Raw genomic sequence first — 12,600 nt, forward strand, 5'->3', positions numbered from 1 at the left:
ACATAACTATAAAGTAGAGTCATGTACTTATTGGTGACAGAGGTTGCTGTGGTGATGCAACACTGAGAGGCTTGGCAGCAGTGGAGAGCAGCAGTAAATCACATGCTTATATATCTTCTTGTGTGGGTGTCCACTGTGCAGTCCCAAAGAAAAACAAGTTGACAATATATTATCAAAAGTGCCCAGTATTTTACATGTCTAACTTTGCTTTGCTAAGGACTTGTGCCACATTACTCCAGGATTAGATGTGACTCAGCATTAGTCTTTTCAATGCTTAGATAGGTGTTAAAGGGTGTGGTGAGCATTGTTCACCTGTGAGTGGCGCTGAGGAGTTCAGTCCACTCATGTCTGGCCTTGGGCTTTCTCCAACATTCTTCAGTGAGTCACTTCAGGCCCTGAGGTGGAAAGTTGTGGTGAGAATGAGTCAAAGAGGCTAAAATAAGCAAAAGTCAAGATTGGGGTTTATTTGGACCTTTAGAGTATCAGTTAAAAAGAATTTTATATATATATATATATATATATATATATATATATATATATATATATATATATATATATATATATATATATATATATATATATATATATATATATATTGTGTGTGTGTGTGTAATTTTTTTTGTTTGTTTTTTTGCTGAAAATATTTTATAATTTTAGATAAAATATTCCAAGAGGAAGGAAACTGAATGTAAGTGCATTCTTACATCTTTTATAACGTTAGGCAGTTTTGACCCTGAAATTGCTATGACTGAATTTAATTTTTTAGGATGATTTTTGGTGTTTTTAACAGGTTTTTGATGCATTTTCTAATAATAGAGGACATACATTAAGAAAATTAAGCTTAAAATTGCATTTCTGAATATTTCCGTATTGAAATCATTGTGAATCAAGAGTAGATGAAAAAATTCTGTTTAAAAACAAATCGTATTTGTGATGGCCACAAGGACCCTGCTCCACTCCGTTCAGATGCATCTATTTGTAGTCGACTAGATCCATGTGGGCATTTTCTCAAAACTGTAACAATATTGCTCAGCATTTTTATTTCACCAGTAACGTTAGGTTGGAGATGTGAAGGGCTGTAAGATTGCGTGTGTAAACAGAGAACTCTTAGTAACAGTAAAGGGAACAGGAGGGATTGCTCCATACAAATGGTCCCCCCCAGGCAAATTTCTAATGAGCAACTGTGGCTCTGCTGAAACTATGTCCTAGAAAACGATGCAGGTTTTGTTTTTTAATTTTGCCTAAAAATTGCACAATCTTATTTAATAGACCACTTTGAACGCTTTTACACTAGAAGATTGGAGTGGGACTTTAACAGTGAACAAAAGAATATCTAAATATAACAATCAATGGTGGAAAGTAAGCAATCAGTGACTTAATTCACATACAAGTTCTCAGCTCCTCAGAATTACAAACAAATCTCTCTTTTGTGAATAAATACTCGTAGGAAATATTTCCAGATAACCCAGTGCTTTGACTGACTCATGATTCTGCATGCATCCAGAGTGTGAGACCTTTCTCTGGTGCTGGCAGCTGGAAAGCAGCTGTGAACTCCACTGGTGCTGCATCAAAAGAAACCCACTTGCAGAGACCAGCTGCCAGGTAGGCATGTCTGTGACTGCATGAATGCAAAAACACAATAGAGCTAGAAGCCTCTCCACACACAGAGCAGCTCCCTGCGCGACAGAAAAGTCTGAGTCTTTTATACCAAAGGGACTGCCATTTATTTAATGAGCTCCATCCCACCAAAAAGCTGGAGCTTCTGTGAATTTACAGTGGTGTTAAAACTTTCATCTCTTTTTGAAGTGTGAGTTGACTAAAATATGTCTGTAAGATTTATGAAAATGAACCCCGGATTTGTGTCTCCGAGCTGGCAGCATTTGGGATAAAACTTTTTTAGAAATGAGTCCTGATGGTTCGGCATTAGTTCTGTGATAAGAGCAAAATGAGCTTTGAAAGATGAGGTGTAAATTTTTCATGAAGGGAGGGGTGCAGAGAGGTTTCAACTTCAACAGCTCATTAATGAAGCATGGTAGGAAAGACAACCCGAACGGAGCGCGTGTCTGCGTGGTGAATGCGCCTCGTTTGTGGACACTTTACGCAGCGTCCTTCATGCGTAAACAGCAGATCAATGCAGAATGTGTAGTCAAAGTCCAGCAGCTCCTAAATGCATCAGATCAATTAACGCCAGGAGTTTATCCACAACAAATCAATCATCCTGAAATAAAAAATGCACTGGCCGAAGGAGACTTAAGTCTGGAGAAAGTTTTGCAGTTTCCCCCACCCGACAGAATTGCACAACCCGCCATCGACTTGCCTGCTAAGTGAATGTGCAGCAGCCTCGGGGAGAGTTGCCTGGCCTGGGCAGATTCCTGGATGGAAACATGCTCAGTTTTCAGCAGTGACATCACCCTGGATTGGAGCTTGCCTGAGACTTTCTCACTGTGGAGCTCTGCAAACATTACCCGAAGAGTCGCGCTGTGGCTGCGCGAGGACGGACAGGTAACACCTCTGACCAGTAGTGACCTACTTTGAGTCGCTTGAGGGCTTCTGCCAATCGACCGATTGTTGAGCCTCGACAGAGCAAAGAGGGATTCTGCAGTCATGGTAAGTTCCCGCTCTGCCTCCAGCATGAAAAGTGTTCTGGTCCTGTTGGACATGAATGCCGAATCGATGTGTGCATGCTCTGGAGAACTCTACTGGGTCATTTGGCAAGTTTTGCATGAAGGAAACTAGTAGTCCATTCTAGATATTTTTCATCTTTTCATAACAAAATTAGGCATTTTATTTTGAATAGACTTTTTAAGAGTGGGGGGGGTAAAAACTCATACCTCAAACAGGCGACGCTCTCGATGCATTAACATATTTAGAAAAAAATACTTTCTTTAAACACACCGTTCTGAACTTTTAAGACATTTATTTATTTACTTTTTTATTATTATTATTTTGACGGGATGTTACTTAGAAACAAAGACGGAAAGAGTGACCACCTTCACTCACCAATGAAAAATGAGCAGACGCTTTTGGAAAACCAAAAACAGTAACTACAACAGGCCTTCAAAGCCGCAGCAAGGGTGCGTCACTTCCACTGGAAAACTGTTTATGGAACCAACGTTCTGCTGCCTTCACTTGTCGAGAAGATTGTCGTAATTTTGAACTTCCTTTCAAACTTTCAGTTTGTTTCCGCAAAAACTTTATCAAAGCCGAGTGCATGACGTTTAAATTGGTATATTCACACCTTATTAGTATATTTCATCTTTTTCCACCAGTTTTTATTTTTATTTTACAATCTTGGATGAGTCTAAATTCTCAAATGTCCAACTTAAAATGACAACTTTTCATAAAAAATAAAAATGAATTGTGGCACATTTCTCAAATACACGGTCTAGAAAAGCTATTCCTAGTGTGGTTTCAACATTTGTCTTTTCTTCATTGAAAACTAATATTTAATGTTGCTGAAAGCCTCCTTTTTTATTTACAAACGCTCAAATAACAAAGACGTGTTCATTCAATAAATGTGTAGGCTCAAACGTGCACTTTAGTCTGCGGCAGTGCAACAGAGCCTGAAGTGCTGAGTGCTTTCTCAGAAAATGGATATTCTGCTAAGAGTCTTATGCAAAGGATGCAAACAAATTAATCAAACTGTTTGTTATGGTTCTCGTTGTTAAAGTCAAAAGTTTCTCTAATGGCATTAATACAATGAGTCCATAAATAGAATTTTAATAATCTGTTTTTCTATTAGACGCACAAAAAAACTTAAGATTAAATTCCACCACTCTTTATTAAAAGATTCTCAAGGTAAATTTAAAAATATTTTCATTGATTTTCAGCCTCACATATAAACATTTCACTTAAATGTTTGTGCAAGTCATTTCTTTGAGTCTGTGTGTGTTTTCAAGTATATTTGAGTAGCAGATTTTGTTGTGACGTGTGCTGTGCTTTGTTAGCACAAAATTTGGAATTCGCCAGGGGGTATTTCAGAAAGCATGTAATGCTAGTTACCACGGTAAGTTTGAGGCTAAAGAAGCGGATAACATCAGCTTTCGGTTCCAAAAATGGAGGTATGTTTCAGGGTAGGTCAAGTTCCCATAGCAACTCATGCTCTGAACATAACCTGGTCTGGAGCAGGTTTAGTTGAAGGTTAGTTTGTTTTCAGAGAGGTGAAGCAGCATGGCGTGTCCATTTGAAGATGATTTAGTGGATGAATAAGCTCAGATAATACTTTTTCCACCGTGAGAGGATGATAAGACCACGTTTAAAGATAAAAATTTTTACATTAATCTAACTTAATTGTTTGCTTATGTTAAGATAAAACATTTGTTTTAGTTAAGTCAGCTTTAAAATAACACGTAGTTATCAGACATTTATTTTACTTTCATTCAAATTAATTCAATTAAGTAGGTGTAACTTTGATGCTGCTGTTAGATCGGCAACGCAAGGAATTGTGGGATACCATTCCCTTTGCCTGTCTGGACAGTTTTGGGTACAAGTGTAGGTTTTTGTCTAAATGTTTAGTTATAGCTGTTTTACTGTGTTTTGCCGAGTTCTTTTACCCTGTTGTGTTTAATTCTCTGCACCATAAGTGAGAGGGAGTGAGAGGATGATGAGAGAGAGTTCAAGAAGTACAATAAATAAATATGGAAAAACATTTAATTGAATTGGAGTAATAGGACACTTAGTTAGATAAATATGTAAATTTGAGTTGTATAAACAACTATTGAGTTGGATAAACATAAGAAATTAGGTTGAATAAATTTAACTCAATTACATGTTACCAATTGAATCGTATATACACACACACATCCCAATGAAATTGGAAATTAGATCAGAAACTCGTGCGTTTATTCTGTCCATTCTTTTTCTCCAAGCAGAAACTCTTCTTTTTTTTTTTTTGCTGTTGCAGCCGTATTACTTTTTTGATGGACGTACAATCTTCATATGCCGTCATTAAAATTTCAGACTCCATCTCACTGGAGTGTAGCGCTCTCTTTTTTTCTCCACGCGTTTCCATGGTGATTCCGGAAATCGGTGATCCATTGAAAATGTCTTTATGTACTTGCCGTGCACGCGCATTAACCCAGGGTTACCAAGTCGGGCGTAATTACGCTAACTTATATCCTGTCCTTTTGGAACCGACATACCCAGAGTAAGCAAGTTCAGGCGGATTTCAGTCAGAGTTCAGGGTTAAAGTCAGGGTAGTTTAAATGTGCCTTCTGGAATACCCCCCTGGTGGCTTCTCTGCTCATGAACTGACACCTTAACAAATCCTGTTGTTTTGTGTTTATTTTTAGAACATATTTAAGGCTTTTTAATGGCATTTTATCTAAATTTAAATTGTTCAACACTGTAATGTTAAGTTTTTGAGATAAATGTTGATTTTACTGTATGTTTTCCAAAAAAGCGTTATGAAAATCCACTTAAACTGACCTGAATTGATCTTTTATTTTGCAATATAACATTTATTATTACGACATCCCCAACTGTGCAGGACTTCCAGACCCAGTCCACCATCAGTAGGGGGACAATTGATGTGCATTAAAAAACAAAGAGGTCACTGAAAATATTCTGAATTAATTTTGCATTTTGAACTTTTGCATAGATATTTTAAAAAATAGTTTTAAGCTGGAACAGGGAGAAGATTTTAGTTAGATTACTACTACTTCTACTACTACTACTAATAATAATAAAAATGAATATGAAATAACGAAAGCACAACACAGTCTAAATGAATTTGAGTCTTGAGTGACTTGACAAACTGGCCTCATGTCGATGCGTAAAGTTTCCGAGCAGCACTTGAATGCCTCACTTGAAATTCAGAGCTGCGCGCGCTTGGCTGGCGGAGTTTTAGAAGCACGCACATGAACTTCGCAGCTAGAGTCGGGGATGCTGATCTGGAGACAAGAAGGAATCACGCAACACGTCCTAGTTGGACATGCTCTTTACGCACGAGTCTAAACTGGACATTTTTACTGCAGTCAGAGGAGAAAAAGCAGAATCCAACAAATAAACAAGGGTGAGTTGATTCTGGTCTAAAACTGAAAAAACTTTAAAGAAGTTATGACAGATCTTTAACTTTGTGGAGGTCGTTTCTAAAATGACTTTACATTTTTCTTCTCTTTAAATCGGCAATTGTTTTATTATGGTGGAATGATTTTCTGTTTGTTTTATGCTCTTTAGGAGTTTTTGTTCTAAATCATGTTCACAGCCTACAGAAAGAGTCTGAATGATATGGTATTTTCTACGGTAAGCGTACAGGTTTTAAGCACCATTGCATGTCTTTGCTCTGCTAAGAGATGCATGGCTGCATAGAAATATCTGGGAACAATCTAACATCCATTTTCTCTGTAGCCCCCGCTCCCTTTTCGCCCATAGACAATTTACATCTTCATTGTAAAAAGTAACTTTTATTTGTATTTAAAAGTTTGCAAACAATTGCCTAAAGATGCATGATCTTTTTATGTAGTAAACAGACAATATTTTTTTTTTTTCTGTAGTCCGAGAGTCCAGAAGATCAGCCAAGTACTGGAATTTTGGGCCGTATTGGTTACTGGTTGTCTCCGTGGAGGGGAAGAGCTTCTGTGCCACCTTCTGAAAGTGACTCTTCAAGTGGTAGTTTTGCTGATGAAACAGGAGGGGAGGATGGTGAGGAATCTGTGAGAATCCCGGACAGAGAGGAGCAGGAGACAGATTCAAACTTAGAGAAATTTTTCCCTTGTGAAGAGGAGAACGCCACGCAGTCTGCCCACAGACACTGCTCTGCAGAGAGCAGCACAAGAGGAGGAGGAGGTCCAAAAGAGGAGGAGCTTGTGGTGTGCCGGGAGCACAGAACAGGGCAGGGCAACGAGAGGGAGGAGAGAGGCAGCTGTGTTTCAGAAAGTGGGAATCATGTGAAGAATGTCTGTCATCTGACAAATCTCTTTACCTCTAGACCAGAAGTGGTGTGGAACTTTGACCAGGACCCCACCCAGCCTCGCCCACCACAGCACGCACAGGTTCAGTCTGATAAGAGGCTCCATGTGTACTTAGAGGAGACCAGTGTCATTCACTGTGGCAAAGATTTGAGTGTGGGGCAGGAAGTTGTCACAACCACATTTAAAAAAGATCTGCACGTTCCTCCCAAGGCTAAGTCATCTTCTAGTTTAGCTGCAAATGCAGAGTTAAATGTGAGGTCTGCTGCTGGAACGCAGAGTTCTGACAGCACTGTAGTGGGAGTGTCAGTGAAGCCACCGGAAGACTCGCAGTCGGAGCCTCAGCCTCACAAGGAACAAACAGAGGAAGACGGCATGGGTCGAAAAAGCAGAAAAAAATCAAGGAGAAAATCCCAAGGAGACGAAGGAGGCAGACTCTCAGAAAACCCTGCAGAAGACGTCCCCCCATCATGTAACTCAGTGTCCAGTCCCCAAAGCGAAAATCCAACTTCCCCCACAGGGGAGGCATGTGAAGGCCCCTCCTTCAAGACAAACCCCACCTCACAGGCCGCACCTGAAGGAGGAGGGCAAATTGAAACTGTTTGTCCAGGCGACGTAAAACAGTTGGGAAACTTCAGGAATTCAATCTCTGTCACTGCAGCCAGTAACGCATGTGAAGAGAATGAAGGTGCGGAAATGGAGGAAGAAAGCAGTTTATACAAGGTAGAGAGGAAGACAGAAACGCCAGAGTCAAAACGGAGGAGCATCAAAGTTTCTACCTGTGAAGTGAAGAATTATTCGAAAGTTCTGCCTTTAAATCAGAAGCAGAATCAACTGGAAAACCACCAGGAAACGAATGCAGAACGTCTGACCACCGAAGATGAAGAAAAGAACCAGGCAGGAACCTTTCTGGACTCAAGGTATGTCAAAGTTCCAGTGGCGAACAATTTGCTTTGAGAGTGAAGGACACATTTTCAAAGGTGATTCACAATTGCAGGTTTCACCTAAAATAAAAGCCAGTGAGATTATGTATGGCTAAAAATAAACTGTGCATCAATAGAGCAGGATTTTCTGCTTTTGATGTAAAAAGTGAGGTGTTGTAAGTTAAATTAACTCTTGTGTTTCCACAGTGACACAAATACCTGACTCACAACACAAAGTTCAACTCTGTGCTGCTGGATGGGTCATGTAGTTATAGATAAGATAAAAATGCTTCATTTTTTAGTCTTGAGGAAATTATCCGGTGATTGAATGAATATGCATGAGCTAACTTGAAATGCTGCAAATGTTTAATTTTAAACATCTTCCTTTCCCACACAGACCTCATGACCCGAAGAAGGCTGATGTACACCCAAAGTCGGGTTCTGGCGGGATTGCAGATAAAATCAGCATCTTCGAGCGGCGTCGGCTTGATGGGAGTCCCGCTCGCACCCCAAGGAGCGCTGATGTTTCTCCGACCAGAACGCTCACAAACAGGTTTAAAGCAGACTTGATCTTCTCAGAGCAGAGGTCAAAATCGGCTGAACGACACCGGGAGGACAGGTCGGGTTTCTCGTCACCATCCAGGGAGAAACCGATGACAATCAAAGAGCGAACAAAAAAGTTTCTGGAAGCATCTAAATTAGAAGCTGAAGCAGCTCAGAAACAGGTGGCAGCTAAAGCAGCAACGTCTCAAAAGTCCACTTCAAAAGTCCTCACTGGTCTGACAAAGTCTCCAGAACCAGACGGTCAGGACAAACTGGATATTAGAGAGCAAACGCATGCAAACTCTGAGATAACATCGAAACCAGAAGGGGGGGGCTCAGATGCTAATGATGGGCAGTTAGACGTTTCAGAGGTTCAACCAGCTGACTCTTTAACGAACGAAACAGAAGATCAGATTACTGTGCAAAACAGTATCAGCAAAGGTGAGGAATCTGCAGGTTTGGCCAACAGCACAACCTCACCCCCCAAAGGTCCAAGCAGAACAGGCTCCCGCTCTAAAAAAAAGAAGAACAGAGAACCAGCTAGCCCGGTTAGTATTCAAAACACATCAGAGGACCCTGCTACAAAGCAAGAGCATGCGGGTAATGCAGAAAACCCTCCTGCCTCAAAACAAACCGCAGAGAAAGTTGCCTTTCCATCCCAGGAAGTCCTTGGAGATTTATCAGAAAAGCAGCCACACACTGACACCAAAGAGGAAGAAAGGGCTTTTGACATACTGCCAAACAGACAGGAGGGATCACCTGAAGCTCCTGTCCACAGAGATGAACCTGATACCCCTGTTTGTAGCACTGGAACAAAGAAGACTATTGACAGTGACCCTGCTGTTTCACCCCCAGAAGAGTGGCTTTCGGGGAAACATAGTTTTGCATTGGAGGCAAAGAGAAATGATAGAGATAACAGTCAAACATCAGCTGATCAGCCTCCTGCTGTCAAACAGGAATCACTCGCTGAACAGCCCAGTTTGGGCGAAAAACTGTCGGCGCGGCTTGAATTAGCAAGTAAAGAAGAATTAGGACAAACAACGGAAGGCCAAATCAAGGAGCCAACATTTCAATCTCAGCCTGAAGATGTGGAGGTGCTTGAGACAGCTGACAGAGAGAAAACCAACAATGCTGAGAGAATATTTCAAGCAAAAACAATGGAGGCCCTGTCTTCGGACATGAGCCTGACAAAAGACACGAGTTCTCACAGTGGAGGAGTTCCATCAGATAAAGACGGGAATGTTCAAGATGGCCAGAAATCAGAAACAGCCAGCCACCTGTCAGAGGAGACCACAGCCCTCCCCTTTCAAACTCAAACTGCTTCTCAGGTGGAGACTGAGCACAGAGAAAAAGCTGTTATTTGCACCATGTCTGACACTAATGAGGCGGTGAGCGGCACTGGGGCAGATAAAAAGCCTCCCAACATAAAGATGGCTTCAACTGTGCCTCCTGAGTCCCTAACACAGTCTGCAGAAAGCCCTGGAATGGAAAGAGAAACTGTTGTGGTTTCAGTAGAGCCCCAATTTAATTCTGTGTCTGTGGAAAAACCAGAGAATTCACTTGATGACTCATGTACACATGAGGCTAATGCTCCAGAGCCTTCCAACTCTAAACCTTTCATTAAAGCTGCTGCTGCTGCAGACGAAGGAAGGAGTTCAAAAGTCACTAATGAATTGTCAGAGCTTAAAGACTCACTTAAATATAAGACAGGTAAAGATTCCGGTACTGAAGAGCACTCTAGCAAACCTGCCTGTGAACCTGCAGACACTGACGCTGGGGAGGAAAACAGGGATGAAAGTGCTATAAACAATTCAGAGACGCCACAAGATAAAGTTGCAGGAGAAATAATCAAAGCAATATTTAGCAACGGGTCGGGAAAATCGGAAAACCCTGAAGATAAAAGTACTGTATCTTCCATCAAGCTTTCGGAAAATTTAGAACAGCGCTCCCATGAAGGCAAAGATCTGTCATCTGAAGCGTGTGAAACAGAAAAGATGGCAGGGACAGCATTCACACTGCCGATGCAAGAACTTTCACTTTTTCCTAATGGCAATCTTGCCTCTCATTATGAACTTCAAGAAGAAGACAAAAAACCAAAGAATCAAACTCCCAAAACTTCACCAAAGAACAATAACCTGAATCCAGACTCAGTTCACAGATTACCCATGAAAATACTCCATGTGCCTCTTGGATTAAAAACTGATTCATCAGAAGGGAAAGAGACCCCTTCTAGCTGGCTGGATTTAGACTTTCCCAAGCAGAAGCCTAAAGTCCAAGAAGCAAAACTGACCTCTTCTGGAAGTGAGAGCAATCTCCTGGACACTTCTGGCGAGTTAGATGATGAGGATTTTGTTGCAAAAATCAAGAATCTTTGCGTTCCTTTCTCCCACCCACCACGAAAGCACCATCCAATTCGTACACCTCAGCCCCCATTTGTGATGCCGGCCATTAGGGAGGCCAGCTTGGAGAAAACCTTTGATCCGGAAGAGTTCATGTTCGGTCTGAGGAAAAAGAAGCAGCTCTGCTTGGACGCCACCCCGAGCCTTTTAGCGGACCTTCACACCCCAGAGACAAAATCTAACGTTTTACCTGCCAGGGCTAGTTTTGCTGAGCGGAGCTTGTTGCTCACTGGCTTCAAGGACGTGAAACCTGTGAAGGATGATGATGTCAAAGAAGATAGAGATGATCTAATCAAAGTCAAGTCTCGCTTGGAGGGGAGCTCTCTCTACAGCAGTCTCATTTCTTCTAACTTGAGAGGGAATAAGAATGGACTTCAGACTGAAAGCAGCACTTCAGAGGACGCGCTGCCTTCCCAAGCCCCCTTGCTTACCCCCTTACTCCCACCGTGTCCAACAAATGCAACAAAAGACACACTGACCAAGCAGATCACAGAGGAAGTCCAGGCTTCAGAGGATATGGCCAGTGACTCAAGCCCTCCACTTCCTACTTTTAACGACATCAAGCTGCCGGATTACTTGAAGAAGTATCTTCCACAAGATCCAGCGGCTGCAGTTCAAAGTGCACACGGACAGGAAGAAGAGAAAACAGAGGTTAGTTTCACTGAGCAACATTTAGATAGAAACTTGGGAAATAAGCAAGAAAACCAGAACCAGACAGAATGAGAACTAACACTCTTCCCATTTGTTCTTTTTTTTAAAATATAGATTCCACAGTTTACTGGGAAAATGGCAGCTCCAGTCTCCCCACCGACGACAGATTTGGTTTCAAAACCAAATCCGGGGCTTCCTGACAGTGTAGCTTCATGTTTTCCTGGGATTCCTCCAACCACACTCTCAACACTCCCTGACCTCAAGCAGCCCGTGACTCAGCCACATGTAAGTCAGCTTTATATGTTCCACTGCTGCTGGATATTTCAGAAACCAGTTCTCTATCACTGTCCTGTGGGCTTGGAAAAGGTTTAAGTTCCTTTTTAAGCTTTTTGGCATAAATCATGCCAGGTTGGAGTTTATTTTTAATCCACAAAAGAGATTTTATGGGATTAAAACCTATTTGTTTATATTATATTATGTAACCGTTTTTCTTTTTTTTTCTTTCTTTGCTTGTTTCTCTGTTACTGTGATGTAATTAACACTGATGAATTGATGCAGATGCAAATAAATAATATATTGTTGACAATTTAGGGCTCTATCAGTTTTTCTTGTTCTGTACATATTTTTGGTGCATTCTGGGATCATATTCACCAAATCTCAGACATATTTGCCAATTCAACAATATAACAGATTTAAAGAAATATGGGATCTGTTTAAAAGTGTGAAAACATTTTGATGAATTGTACTTTTAAATTCAGTCTTTGCCATTATTTGTCACTGTTCAGACACAAAAAGATACCTTTTGGAAATAATTATCTCAATTGCATGGGTGTTGCTTGACCCAACCCTTTCTGCACTGTGAGTGTTAAGTTTTATGGTTGTCTGTCAGAGTTTATCAGTGAGTGCCCGCCGTCTTGACGTTTATTGTGACTAATTTGGTATTTTTGCATAAAATATTTATTTTTTGTACTCTAGCTGATTTTTTTGTTGTTTTGATTTAAAATAATTGGATCGGCTAACAGTCAAGTCACCTTAAATGCCTTATGAAACTGAGTCTTGGTATAAAATAGAGGCAGTGCATTCCCCAATGACATGCTGCAAACTTTTAAGACCACATTTCTCCACAGTCACAAAGCTGCTGAACAATCTTTTGCATATCAGTTTGTTTTGCCTTTT

At 40.9% G+C, this 12,600-nt stretch overlaps 1 protein-coding gene and 1 long non-coding RNA gene across 5 annotated transcripts in view; one reads left to right on the plus strand and one right to left on the minus strand.

Annotated features, from left to right (window-relative positions):
- Positions 1-2,602, minus strand: LOC144990119 (uncharacterized). 2 transcript variants are annotated; one of them, XR_013654073.1, is made up of 4 exons: positions 2,466-2,602; positions 2,318-2,372; positions 313-395; positions 1-133 (listed from the first exon to the last, which is right to left on the minus strand). It is a non-coding gene; the product is annotated as an uncharacterized LOC144990119 (long non-coding RNA). The 2 variants fall into 2 exon arrangements; XR_013654072.1 differs by lacking the exon at positions 2,466-2,602 and having other exon boundaries at positions 2,318-2,456.
- The window catches only part of crybg1 (crystallin beta-gamma domain containing 1), a 24,561-nt gene continuing 14,426 nt past the window's right edge, over positions 2,466-12,600 (plus strand). Inside the window, exons 1-5 of one of the 3 annotated variants that reach the window (XM_020714711.3) lie at positions 5,874-6,013; positions 6,178-6,243; positions 6,495-7,828; positions 8,229-11,424; positions 11,539-11,709. In XM_020714711.3, the coding sequence (XP_020570370.1) occupies positions 6,196-6,243; positions 6,495-7,828; positions 8,229-11,424; positions 11,539-11,709 (4,749 nt within the window). In that variant the 5' untranslated portion in view covers positions 5,874-6,013; positions 6,178-6,195. Of the gene's footprint in view, positions 2,608-5,871; positions 6,014-6,177; positions 6,244-6,494; positions 7,829-8,228; positions 11,425-11,538; positions 11,710-12,600 lie in introns of those variants that run through there. The other 2 variants (XM_011491585.4, XM_023953328.2) reach the window with 2 other exon arrangements.

The sequence above is a fragment of the Oryzias latipes genome, chromosome 24, assembly GCF_053564925.1.
Source record: "Oryzias latipes strain Hd-rR chromosome 24, Olatipes_Hd-rR_3.1".
Lineage (NCBI taxonomy): Eukaryota > Metazoa > Chordata > Actinopteri > Beloniformes > Adrianichthyidae > Oryzias > Oryzias latipes.